At 39.9% G+C, this 13,440-nt stretch overlaps 1 protein-coding gene across 3 annotated transcripts in view; it reads right to left on the minus strand.

Moving 5' to 3' along the window:
* The window catches only part of GFM2 (GTP dependent ribosome recycling factor mitochondrial 2), a 31,167-nt gene that overhangs the window by 893 nt on the left and 16,834 nt on the right, over nucleotides 1–13,440 (minus strand). For 2 of the 3 annotated variants that reach the window (XM_083352003.1, XM_083352005.1), the window contains 12 exons: nucleotides 12,495–12,555; nucleotides 11,094–11,279; nucleotides 9,328–9,408; nucleotides 7,364–7,512; nucleotides 6,775–6,915; nucleotides 6,575–6,674; nucleotides 5,910–6,099; nucleotides 4,957–5,033; nucleotides 4,094–4,232; nucleotides 3,791–3,976; nucleotides 3,322–3,437; nucleotides 2,742–2,924 (listed from right to left, as the gene is read on the minus strand). In XM_083352003.1, the coding sequence (XP_083208129.1) occupies nucleotides 2,742–2,924; nucleotides 3,322–3,437; nucleotides 3,791–3,976; nucleotides 4,094–4,232; nucleotides 4,957–5,033; nucleotides 5,910–6,099; nucleotides 6,575–6,674; nucleotides 6,775–6,915; nucleotides 7,364–7,512; nucleotides 9,328–9,408; nucleotides 11,094–11,279; nucleotides 12,495–12,555 (1,609 nt within the window). The remainder of the gene's footprint in view (nucleotides 1–2,741; nucleotides 2,925–3,321; nucleotides 3,438–3,790; nucleotides 3,977–4,093; nucleotides 4,233–4,956; nucleotides 5,034–5,909; nucleotides 6,100–6,574; nucleotides 6,675–6,774; nucleotides 6,916–7,363; nucleotides 7,513–9,327; nucleotides 9,409–11,093; nucleotides 11,280–12,494; nucleotides 12,556–13,440) is intronic. The other variant, XM_083352004.1, reaches the window with a different exon arrangement.

Raw genomic sequence — 13,440 nt, forward strand, 5'->3', positions numbered from 1 at the left:
GCTTCCACCAGCTCCTCAAAATGTTCAGATAATAAATACATAAGGTAAAGGTTCCCCTGCACATGCGTGCTACTCGTTTCTGACTCTAGGGGCCAGTGCTCATCTCCGTTTCAAAGTCGAAGAGCCAGTGCTTGTCCGAGGATGTCTCCGTGGTCATGTGGCTGGCATGACTAGACGCCAAAGGTGCATGGAACGCTGTTACCTTCCCACTGTAGCAGTCCCTATTTTTCTACTTGCATTTTTACGTGCTTTCGAACTGCTAGGTTAGCAGAAGCTGGGACGAGTAACAGGCGCTCACTCTGTTATGCAGCACTCGGGATTCGACCCACCAAACTGCCGACCTTCTGATAGACAAACTCAACGTCCTAACCCACTGAGCCACCGCGTCCCTATATAAATACATGGAATGAGCTTAAAATTTCATTTCTATAAAGGACTTAAATAAAAAGCTTCCTTTGAAGCTGAAATGGCCTGACCTGTGGTGGTTTCTTAAGACTGGAATGATGATGCTCAAAACAGCCAAGTTCTGTTTTGAGGCTGGAGCAAAAGAGAGTGCTTTGTTCTGACTTTGGGATCTAAGCATTTACTATTTCAAAATAAAAATATTCTTATTTACTTGGTAAATTTATATATCAGAATGTATGACCACCACATACCTCGCCAGTTGCTCCATGGTGAAATGAAAATGGGAGAGAGACTTTGAGGGCATCTACACAAGGACTAAAAAGAGGCTGCAAAGGGAATACTGCTGTATTTACGCAACTGTGACATCCAGCCAAGGAAACTAGAGGCTGTGGTGCTGCCAGAATCTGCTGGCAAGCCCTGTGCTACAAAGCCTACACTAGTTTTGAAGATAGGCACTGCCAAAAAAAACTTAAGAAAAACAGTGAATGGCATCACAGATCAATACTGACAGATACTGTAACAATAAACTTCCAAACCCCCCATTGTGCTAGACTCTGCATTTCTAGACTGTGTCTGCAGAGCCCCCTCCATGTTCACAGATGAACTGCACAACAGCATGTATTCTTCGAACCCAAAATGATATCTAATTATATAGCCACTCGTTTCATGTATCTCTGAGCGGCATACATAGTTAAAAACATAAAAGAATCCAGCAAAATAACCAAAAACAACAAAAATCACATTAGAAATATGTGGGACAGGTAAATGTAATTGGGAAAGACAGTCCCTCAAATAATCTGGCCCCATGCTGTGTAGGGCTTTATGAAACTTTACTAGCCCTTTAAAGTGAACCCAGAAGCAAACTGGTAACCTATGCAACTCACAGAGCAGAAATGTAACAGATCCTAATCTAGTTGTGCAAATAACTCCCTACACCACCACATTTTGTACCAGCTGAAGTTTCTGGATGCTCTTCAAGGGCAGTCCCAGACACAGTGTGTTATAGTAATCCATACAGGAGATGGTCAGGATAATTGAGTAATTGAGCATAGGGCCTTCTGATCTAGGAACAGGTGCAACTGGCACACAATTCAAAGTTGTGCAAAGATCCTCCAAGCCATGACCAGCCCCTGCTCATCGAGCAGCAGTCATGACCCCCTAGAACAGACATGTCAAACACAAGGCCTGGGGGCCGGATCCGGCCCACGAAGTGGTTTCATGTGGCCCACGAAGCCATCCTGGAAACAGTGAGGGAACGGCCCCCACTGCCTTGGCACTGGCCCACCTTCTGCCAGAGACCCTCAGATCTGTCCCACTCCTGCCCAGGACCCCATAGGCCCCCTTGATGCGAACGACGTAGAGCCACGCCCACCCAGTAGGCCATACACACTCTAGCCACGCCCACTCAGTAGGCTACGCCCACCCTGGCCATACCCACCCGGCCCCCTGAGGGCAACTGCAATGCTGATGCGGCCCTCAATGAAATTGAGTTTGACACCCCTGCCCTAGAAAGACCCCCAGACTGCACACCAGGTCAGTCTGGGACAGTGCCAGCCTATCCAGAACTAAAGGTAGTAAATTCACAGATCCAGTAGCCCCCAACCCAAAGCCACTCAGTCTTGCCCTGGTTGAGCGGAGCTGAAGCCTCTTGTCATCATCCAAAACCCCACAACCTCCAGGCACCAAGACATGTTGCCATCTGTACTCAATTTTTCAGGTTTGTTGTAAAGCAAAGGTCCCCAACCTTTAGGGAACCAGGGACTGGTTCCGTGGAGAGAAGTTTTTTCGCAGACTGGAGAGGTCGTGGTTTTGCATGCTGCCTGCATCCTGCGGATGGGGCTTCACTTGTTTCCACAGACCGGTTTCTGGTATGCCGCGAACCTCTGGTCCACAGACCAGAGGTTGGGGACCCCTGCTGTAAAGTACAGGTAGTCCTCAACTTACAGCAGTTCAGTGACTGCTCAAACTTACAATGACACTGAAAGAAGTGACTTATGACAGTTTTTCACACTTATTCATTGCAACACCCCCATGATCAAAATTCAGATGCTTGGCAACTGGTTCATATTTATGACCACTGCAGTGCCCCAGGATCATGTGATGATCACCTTTTGTAACCTTCTGAAGCCAGATTCACTTTACAACTGTGTTACTAATTTAAGAACTGCAATGATTCACTTAACAACTATGGCAAGAAAGATCATAAAATGGAGCAAACTCACTCAGCAACATAAGTTTTGGGATCAATGGTGGCCGTAAGTCAAGGACTACCTGTACTCCCCAGTGTTCACAATCCACAAAATGCAACTTTAGTTTCCTGCCACTTTCACACATACCATCATTTCTGCTAGGGGGACAGCTGCAATCACAACTTGGTTGTCTAGGCGACCTTGGATGTCTTTTATGTTGCCTCTCCTCTGTGCAAGATCTGCAAGTACTACACCAACATAGTTTCCAGGCACGGTCACTTCCAAGTTCATGACAGGCTCCAGGACTTGTTTATCAGCGTTCTTTAAAGCCTAAGAAATAAAATTACAATTTTCCTAAGACAAATCTTCAACATCAATCTGCTTAATGCTGTACCAATTTGCATCAGAAAATCAGCCTGAAATGAAGGCTATACATAAAATAATATTTCATATCAACAAATTATGAACGATAACAGAAGTAAAAACATTATTAATGAAATGCCATTTTCTAAAGGAAGTATTCCCAATGCAGCTTACAAAATATTTTGATTTAAAGCAGCAACTTCAAACAGAAAATATGCATCTTCATCATCATGATCCGTCTCACCATTTCTGAATATAGGAAAACAAATATCATCAACAGCTTTGTTATGATGCCAATTCAAAGAGAACTTCAGAAGGTCAAAACATTTACTACTTGGTCTGTATAAGATTATTTGATTCATACCTTTTGCAGGCAACGAGAAGCACATGCAGAAACCATAGTTAGTGATGTATCAGCATTTGTAGCTACTGACCGGACAGTGACTGCTACATCTTGAACTGGGTATCCCATAAGTGGTCCTACAACATGAAATATCAGTAACACATTAAAATTTTACATTGAATCAACCATGCAGATGACAATTTAACCTGTTCAGATGGCATCATCATGTTTCTTTTCAAAGATATTTTGCAGACTGCAGACTGAACACCTCAGGGCCACTTTACTAATAAAAACAGAGAAAAGCTGCAACTGTTCTCTCTAGCAGTTTCATTTATTTGCATCTTTAGTTAAAAAAGGGAACAGAGGACAGGTGCAAATTTCTGTCTGACAGCCTTGCTCTTTATAGGCACACTTAACAACAACAAAATCTCAATTTCTTCAAACAATTCAAATATAGTACCTTCAAAACATTTGCTGAAATAACTCTTACCTTGAAGGTAGGAGGTTGAAATTCCATTTTCTACAGCTTCACGAAGGTCAGGATGAAGTAAGTCACTGATACTTTCTGCATACTCAATGACTGGTGCTATTGCTGGCATCTCTCCCTCCCATGGCTTTATTCTCAACTCAACCGTCACTTGATGTCGCTTTTCTCCTATTGTTCTGTCCAGTGTATCTGTAATAAAATCGAGTAATATATAAAACACAAAGTTCAAATAATCAATTTAGCATTAACATTAATTAGCCATCAGATTTAAGTCTTTCCTTTGCAGGTCTATGACATTTAATGTACCTGAAGCTTCAACTGAGTTTTGGATTGTTTCTCGATAAGCAACCTGAAGAGGTCCAAGGTAAGTCTCCAGTTTGTATTCACGTTTGATTCGGTCATGAATGATGTCAATGTGTAGTTCTCCCATGCCACAAAGAATTGTCTAGCAAAAATATTTATAAAAATAGTATCATCAAAGCCTGGAGCATGCTGTTCATTTTTCAAAGTGATTTTAAAGCCAGGCAGACAAGAGAGGAGTGTAATACAGACAGCAAAATGCTTTGGCAGTGATTTTGAGGAAAACAGTCTCTACCCATTTTCAAAGAGTTCTTTCTTGCATACAGATTTGCTGGGAATAATTACAGCTGCAATGGTAAGGCAAGCTGGGAACCTCCTTCCAGTTGCATATGCCAATATGGATATCAGCATAAACAATGAATCATAAATGTTAGAATAGGCAGGCAAACTGCAGCTATAGTTGAAACTTTTGCTCCTTCCAAAGGCTACAGGAAATGTAAATGTTACGTGGTGATGTCACTAGAGGCTCTAGGCTCTATTTTGGGATGATGATGGGTGGGGTATAAAATAGATACAGAAAAAGAGCAGAAAGTGATCGTACTGGTTTGTTCAATCAATCAATCAATCACACTTCTACACTGTCCATCTCACCTAAATGACTCTAGGCAGCATACAATAGAAAAGATCCTTTGTATTTAGCAAAACTTTCCAAAATTTATTCCACTGATTTCAGCAGTGTCATCTGAAAGGAAGGAGGAGGAGGAGGACCATAAAAAAGGAGAGGGGGGCCTACATGGGGTTCATCCTTCATCATCTTAAGAGCACCAAAGTTTAATAATAATAATAATAATAAACTTTGTAAAGCTTACCTGTCCCGTATTAGCATCGATCTTAACTTTCAGACTTGGATCCTCACGCTGCAGACAAATCAATGCTTGATCCAGATCTGGAGCAAATAATTGATTATAATAGGTACAGAGAACACAACTGTGGTCCTTTTCTTCTTCTGTACCACAGTTGCCCAGGGACTCAACAAGAGTCCCTGGTGGGGAATCCTGGCATGCAGTTCTACAGTGCTGTGGTGAAATTGACTGTTGTACCCTCGCGGAGAATAACAGCAGTAAGAAGAGACAGCTCTCGAGAAAAGATGTGATATTACCAATACGTTATTCAACTCTTCCAAAGTTAATGTAGCAGCATACTAGACTGGGGCTTCCTTTCCAAACCAATAATTAATAATCTTAATTCTATTCTTTTAAAATATTCTGATTTCCAAACTGCAGGCCAAAATCTTCATGGAAGGAAAGACAATGTTTCAAAATTTAGGAGACTGAAAAGCAAGCCAGGGAGAAAAAGCTACATTATGTTTATCTCTTCCATTCTTTTTCCCTTTTTCTTCTCTTTTTAAAGACCATAAAGCTGTTCTGTCAATCATCACTTATAAAACAACATGTAAGATATTTTTTTCTCCTTGACCCCTTTTCTTGTTCATCAGTAAAAAAATAAGGGACTCTTGCACTTCTGATCTTCAAAAGCTGCAGCAAATCTTCCTCGTTCCAAAGTCTTTCAACCAGCATTCAGTTGCTGACTATGATCACTTCAAGTAATCTGAATTAATGACTTTAACTTCTCTACTAGAGAACTATAACAGGATTGCATACACTCTCAAATCATCTAACAACTGGAGGCATGGTCTAGATAAGAATACTGTTCATCTGTAATATATTTTTGCGCCTACTAATAAACAACACATAATCCCATTTCTTTAGGGCCATGCAAAGATTACAAGCATAGCTCTCATATTTCAGAATCTGAGTTGCACCTGGTTGTTTGGCGATGGAAGGTGGCTCTATTGTACAAAAAAAGACTGGCTCTGGAACCTCAATGCCAGCTAACAGGAGGTTCTGTACTTCTTTAGCTTGACCATGCACCGATGCCACATTTCTTCCAGCTCGACGTGCTGCAGCCACTGCAGATGCTTTTGAAGAAACAACGGTGTCACCAGTGGCGCTCTAATGCAAGCCAAACAACAATGCATAGTGAATTGCCAGCACACCATTGGTGTTTCTCATTAAAAAGCACTGAATGTTAACTGGCTATCCAACATTTGTTTTTTCCAGCTAAAAGACAAGGCCATCTAATCCTCTGATTTGCACTGCCAGCAGCACTTTTTAAAAATGGAAGAAAACCTTTGTGAAGATTTCCACATATTATTTTGCTCTAGAAAAATGTCAAATGCTATTCCATGTATGAGTAGACATTTTCCATAGCCTGAAAGCACATAAGCCATTAAATGCCTATGGCTGAGAATTTGGGAGCTACAGTCTCTATGCATTTGAAGGGCACCACATTCAGGAAATTTTTGAGTGGACAAGTTTATTCATTAAATCAGCAAAATGGTTTTGATTCCATAAACTAATCCTGATGTAGCTTTTTCCTTTTGACAAAATACCAAGTTTGAAAGATCATAGGTTGTTTTTTTTTTACCTGTTTCAACCCCACAGTCAGGGCAATGTTGCCAGCGGATAGAGAAGTGATTTCTATTTGCTGATCAGCAAAAGGCAGGAGCAGGCGACTCATTCTCTCTCTGCAATGGTTGGCTCTGGTTAGGCTTTAGTCACCCAGAGATACCCACTTATTTAAGCTCATCTGCCTTTTCTCGCCACCAACCCATTCTTTTAACTCACGTGCAATTTTTGTTAATATTATAAACTGCTGATTGAGGCTTCATTGTGCCAGAGTAAATGCGCAAAAAAACCAATGGTCCACGCTGTTTGTCATGAAGAACTTTAAATGCCAGAGCACATAGATCATCTTTATACCATGGCCTGGAAAATAAATAAATCAAGTAAGTCAATAAATAAACCAGCCAGCCCACCTAATCATCCTAGGAATCATGACATGAAAAAAATACTTAGCATTTAGCAACAGATCCATTCACTGAAAGCACCATAATTACTGATAATTGAGGGGTTTTACTGGAATTGAAGACATATTATTTGTATTTCCTTAATCACACTGAAATGCTAAGTGGAGGGAGGGCCTAAAGACATGATTTATCTTTCTATAGATTGGGCTTCCTGGAATCCTTAGCTGTGTGCTGCCTCTAACAAAATAACAATACACTGCATTTGTAGCAAGTCACCTGCACACATCTTCCATATTCCTGATTCTCAAAAATTCAGTTTAGTTGCCCCCTCCATTAAAATATTAAATTTCTTTGCCATACCAATTTTGCTTATTTTTGATCAAATGAAATTACGTCTTCATACTCACAAGAAATCATAGCTGCGTTCATCTGGTGCAGGCAAATACTTGGTGATCGCATCCAACAAGGGCTGAACACCCTTATTTTTCAATGCACTTCCGCAAAACACAGGCACTGCTTTTTGAGCCAGGGTTACTCTTCGTATTGCAGCCTGTAGCTACAGAAAATACAAAAAAGTTATTTTTTTTAAACAAATGCATACTTAAAATTCAACACAATATGAAAAATATATGGCTGGCTACACTGATGGACTCAAAAAAATTAACAACAAATCAAAGTAGGTGCAATTGCAGGTGGGTATCTGCCTATTCCACTTCTTAGTTATACTAATTGGTTATTGCTTGGCATTATTGTTTGTTATTATTTCAGTTTTATATCTGTTATGTTCATGGGCACTTAAAACAGATTGATATAATTATATGGTATTTATTAGTCACTGAACACTTCTCCTAGACCAGGGGTAGGCAACCTCGGCTCTTTTATGACTCATGGACTACAACTCCCAGAATTCCTGAGTCAGCGCAGCTGACTCAGGAATTCTGGGAGTTGAAGTCCATGAGTCATAAAAGAGCCGAGGTTGCCTACCCCTGTCGTAGACTAATTTCTTCTCAAGCTATCAGCTGGATTGTAGTATCAGCTGCTAGGAAATGAATGGCTCAGTTTGCTAGCCACTGAGACAACATGAACAAATCTGAGCCAAAAACCAGTAGCACAATGCAGTCCTCTCTTCTCTGGTGGGTTGTTTGTTACGTAAGAAGTGAAGATGACGATTTAAAAGTGACTCTGATCATTTTTAAACAAGTCAGCAACAAAATTACAAAATTGGCTTCTTTATTCAGATATTCTGAACTAACTTGTGTGGAAAGTGACATTAAACTCACAAATATCCTCTTCCACATTCAGATATGTGGAGTCACTGCACCTCTCCTTCCAAATCTCCCCCTTGTGCATGAAGAAGCAAACCATCCATCAGTTCATGAAATGTGAAAAATAACCCAGGAGGATAACAGCAAATACATTTTACAAAGAAGGCCACCACATAATTATTCAAGTTGAAGGAAAAAACCCTCTTTTTTATGAATTCAGCTAGAAGTGCTGTATATCTAATGTCACACACACTTTACACCAGAGGTCGCCAAACTTTTGGGCACCAGGAACCAGTTCCTTGGAGAGAGGTTTTTCCACAGACTGGAGAGTGCATGGTTTTGTGTGCTGCCTGCATCCTGCCGATGGGGCTTTGTTTGTGCGGACAGGTTGCTTGCATGCCACAGCCCGTTACTGGTCCACGGACCTGGGGTTGGGGACCCCTGCTTTACACTATTATACTTCTAACTTGCTGCTTTAAGGATGTTTGCATGCCTTGAAATAATTGACCAGTAGTTAAGCTTTGCACCACTCCTCCAACAAGCACTCAAACCACTTGCAAATGTCTCCTTATGTTCAAACGTCATGGGCTCTTAGACATATTGCAAATCCAAACTTTCTGTGAACCATTTTGTGTTGTTTCAATCTGATTTTTTAACAAGACTGAAATACTGACAATAACTTGTCAATTTGAAAGCAGAGTGGGTAGTAGATTTTATCTTTTGTAATAATTCTCAAATATAACGACATTTCATTCCTCAGCTAGCTTAATACCCACTTCAGAGGATTTGATCCAGAAAGGTGGCTTAAGCAGTTAATTGACACTGAAAATCCAACTTAGATTTCCTTTTGCCATACAGAGCACATCCTGCAATCCAATCTGGTTCAATTCCCTATTATTTCTCACTAATCATTATGACTACATTTGGTTACCACAAACTTGAGCATTTTTATGCAAAGAAAGCATTTTATTTTGTCTACCCTCAGGTTATTAACTGTGAGCAATGACCAACTCTATTGACCAAACTCTAGTGGCTTTTTTTTTCAACACAGGGATATTTTCATATATAAAATCCAGTTTACATGATGAATGAGTCAAGGCACAGACCTCATCAGCTGGTAATGAATCAAAACTCTCACTGAATTTTCCAAGGACCAATTCAGCAAATTCATCATCCAGGTCTGCAACCTTTAAAAGATAATGCATTTCCAAATGATTAACATTTCACATTATTTATCTTAGATCTGCTTGCTTGTTAATGAAATTAAGAAATAAAGGTCATGTAATTTAACAATGTGAAAATATGAATTCCCATAACTGCTAGCCTAAAAGTATCTTCCTTACTTAAGCTTACAGTTACAAATCTCTTACAACAAGAGGTCAGCATCATGGCACCTAAAGAGACATGGGATATATTATATGTGTCAAAGGTGCCCATAGCACCCAAAATTGATTCAAATAAAATAAATAAAATGACCAAAATAGTAACGTATCTTAGGATATTTCACAAGGGGGCAGGGGGAATTTTTCAGTGGAGACATCACCAAACAGCATTGTCTTAGTTTGATGTGAGCTAAAACGGATGAAAATGAAAAAGGTGGGATTCATTGCAGCCCTTCAAAAATGGTACGGGCTTCCCGGACAAAGCCATGAGGCCTGGGAATGTCAGGGGTTGAAGCAGTCTGCTCTTCTTCCCCAACGCAATCTCCAGAGCTTCTAAAACGTCTGCAGAAGGTGAGTGAGTGGTGATAAGGGGATGAACAGGAGGATGTAGAGCCCAGGGGGGTAGGAAAGAGCCCCAAGTCCTCTGGAGAGCCAGTGGGGTGGGAAATGAGGCCCAAGGCCTGCGAGGACCCAATAGAGTAGGAAAGAAAGTCCAACATCTTCAGGGACCCTGAGGGGTGAGAAGTTTCTGGAGGCAGAGAAGGCTTGGGAGGCCCAGGGCAGAAGGCCCAAGTCTGCACTAGGCCTCTCAGGGCCTCCCAACTCCTGAGGCACCCCATGCTCCCCTTCATGACCACATTTGGCAGAGCAGAGATGGGGATTGTTAAGTAAGGCAATTACATGGCTGCCTCGCTTAACCAGCATCACAACTTGCAACCATAAAGGGCAGGCACACTACAATCATATCAAGGGCTACTAAATTAGCATGTAATGTTTACACTGGATAATAATGAATGAAACATGTATATTATTGTGCATTATATTATAAGCAACTGTCAGTGTTGTTGGGCAACTCACAACAATCAATTTATATTAAAATAATGCTGGAGAGTCAATATGGTACAAGAAATAAGACTAGCTACAAGACTAGGACTAGAGGAATTGGGATTGAAATCTGTTCAATCATTAAGTAGTTGAATGAGGCTGAAAAGGATGATATATTTTATGCCATTCAGAGCAACTTGAGCTAATTAAATGATAATTTGCATTAAGGGTATTGCAAATGCTTGCCACCATCATAGGAGCAATTAAGATTTTAACAATACACACCCCAGAACTCTCTAATCACAAATGAGAACACAGCACTATTTTCATTATTTGATTATAGCAAATATATATTGTTCTCAATGTGCCGCTTCTAATCACTAACTACCCAAATTTATTTTCTCAAGTAGCTGTACATCTGACACTGTACAGCAAGCTCAATTAAACGCAGCCCATCCTCTCTGGCTAGTGTTTCATTATTTCCAGATCAGCTTTTCCCCGATTTATTTATTCTCCAAGTGTGTGTGCACTGATTTCCCAAATTCTCTAATCAAGAAGGCTTTTGTTGAGAATTCTGGGAGCTAAAGTCCACACATTTGAAGGGTGTCCAATACTTTTAAATTAAATTTTCATGTATTTTTTACGTATTTACTTTAGAACTTTACTTGTTCTATTAAGGTATGTCTTGCATCATTGGCATTTCTTAATAAGTTAAGATCGCCAGCTTCTGCCAAGGCTTTCTGCTGAAAAGTCTTTCCGTCATCCAATCCAGTCACAGCATTCCACATCACTTGGTCCTTGTTCACCACATCAATTATTCCTCTAAAAGACTTTGCCTCTCCAATCGGCAACTGTACAAAAAACATATTAAAAACTGCCAGTGTCAGTGAGGTAAAGCACAGTAGCAGCAAAGTAACATCAAATATTATTTATTAAGAATCTGAAGTCAAGAAACAACCATATCCCATTAAAAATACTATTAGGCCTCCACATACTCCATCAATTACATTTTTAAAGAGGTACGTGGCACAGCAGGCACAGCAACAGAGAAAGAATGCTTCCTGAGTCTAAGGATGGCATGGTTCAACTGAAGCGACCCAAAACACCTCAATTGCCTGATCTTCAGACGGGCAGAAACTATGGAAGACAAATGGTCCCTCAAATACAGAGGCAAGTCCACACAATCATGCCACTACATTCTGAACCAACTGTAGCTTCTGAGTAGGTCCCATGTAAACAGCATAGCAATAACAGAACTCTGGGGTAACTAGAACTTGATTGTCTGAAGTGCCTGTCAATCGAGGTGGGCAGACACAACTGGTGAAGTTGTGCAAAAGCCTGTTGGCCACTGATACTATCTATTCTTTGAGCAGGAGCTGTCAGTCCAAGACAACACCCACAGTCAGTGCTTTTTTTGTAAAAGAAAAAGGTGCCGGAACTCACACATGTCATACAACCCGCCTTGCCTACCCTACAAGGTTCCATCCAAAAAAGGTGCCGGAACTCCGTTCTGAGCGTTCTATGAGAAAAAAAGCCCTGCCCACAGTGCATATCAATTCTAAATGGAGAAGTACAACCCCATCCAAATGTCACATAGAATTCCCACATCTAAGGGGCCCCAAACTCCACAGACACTCAGTCTTGGCAGAACCTGAGTCTGCCCTCCCCATGCAGACCCAGAAAATCTCTAGACATTTGGATAGTATATTTATGGCATCTCTTAGTTTAGCATAATGTTGAGATGTATAATTGAGTATTATGCCACAAATTTTATAATCCAGCCATAATGCAAACTATAAAGTAGTAATAAGTAAACCTCATTTAGCATTACAATTGGGATTGGCAACTCACTTAAGTGAAATGGTCTCTAAATGAAACCATGACTGTACTTATGATTTTATTCAGCTTTCCTTTGCTTTATCAACCTCCAAAGGTCATAAACATAAGGATGTTGTGAAGTTACTTTTCCATCACTGTGTAACTGCAAACAGTCATTAAACAAGGCAGTTGCTAAACTAGGGCTACCTATAAATAATTTATAAATATTAATCTCTTCCTAAAATTACCTGTAGAAGTAAAGGCTTCACTTTCAACTTTTGCTCGATACTCTCAACTGAATGGATGAAACTAAAGACAAAAGATTACTGTTTTAGACAGAACAATTACATTTCTTTAACCAGTAACTCTCTTCTCCAAATTCCAAGGTGATACAACAGCTATAAAAATAAAAATAAGAAATGGTTATTTGGCTATAATGTTTACACAAGATTTTCCCCAAAGGTGCTTTTTCCAAAAAACTGAAAAAAATGGAATTTGCTCTTTTTCCCTTTGAAAATATTTCACTGCTCATTAAAGAAGCTTTTACAGTTCAGAAGCGAAATATTTTCAACAGGAAAAAAACAAGAAAAAACAATTGTCTTTTGGAAAAAGCACCTTTGGGGAAAATCTTGTGCAAGCATTATGGCCAAATAATAGTTTCTTATTTTTATTTGGGACAACCATGACCTGGATGATTAACATAGACATTTACACAAGATTTAAAATAATTCATTCACCAGTTAACTCTATCCATTGAACTGTCATTTTTTAAAATTAACTATAAGAAACAAATGAACCTTTATAGTATGAAATATTATGTTTAATGAAAACCATGCTAATGCCAATTTCAACAGTTAAGTCTATCAGAATGTATACAGATGATAACCCTACAGAAGATAATTTGTCCAAACAAAAAGTAATTGAGTAGGCTTTCATTAGTAAGCTTCTTTGGTGGGACCTCGATGACATATTTGTTGGTTATGTGTATATATACAAGTATGTGTTTGTGTGTGTATGTATGTATGTCTATAAAGTATATAGTGTACAGAGTTACAAAATTGTAACTCTAAGTAGTAATATCACTTAAGCTTATATACTGCTCCATAGTGCTTTAGTGCACTCTCTGAGTGGTTTACAATATTGGCATACTGCCGCAACCATTTGGGTCCTCATTTTACCAACGTCGGAACAATG

This window comes from Vipera ursinii (genome assembly GCF_947247035.1).
Source record: "Vipera ursinii genome assembly, chromosome: 2".
NCBI lineage: Eukaryota > Metazoa > Chordata > Lepidosauria > Squamata > Viperidae > Vipera > Vipera ursinii.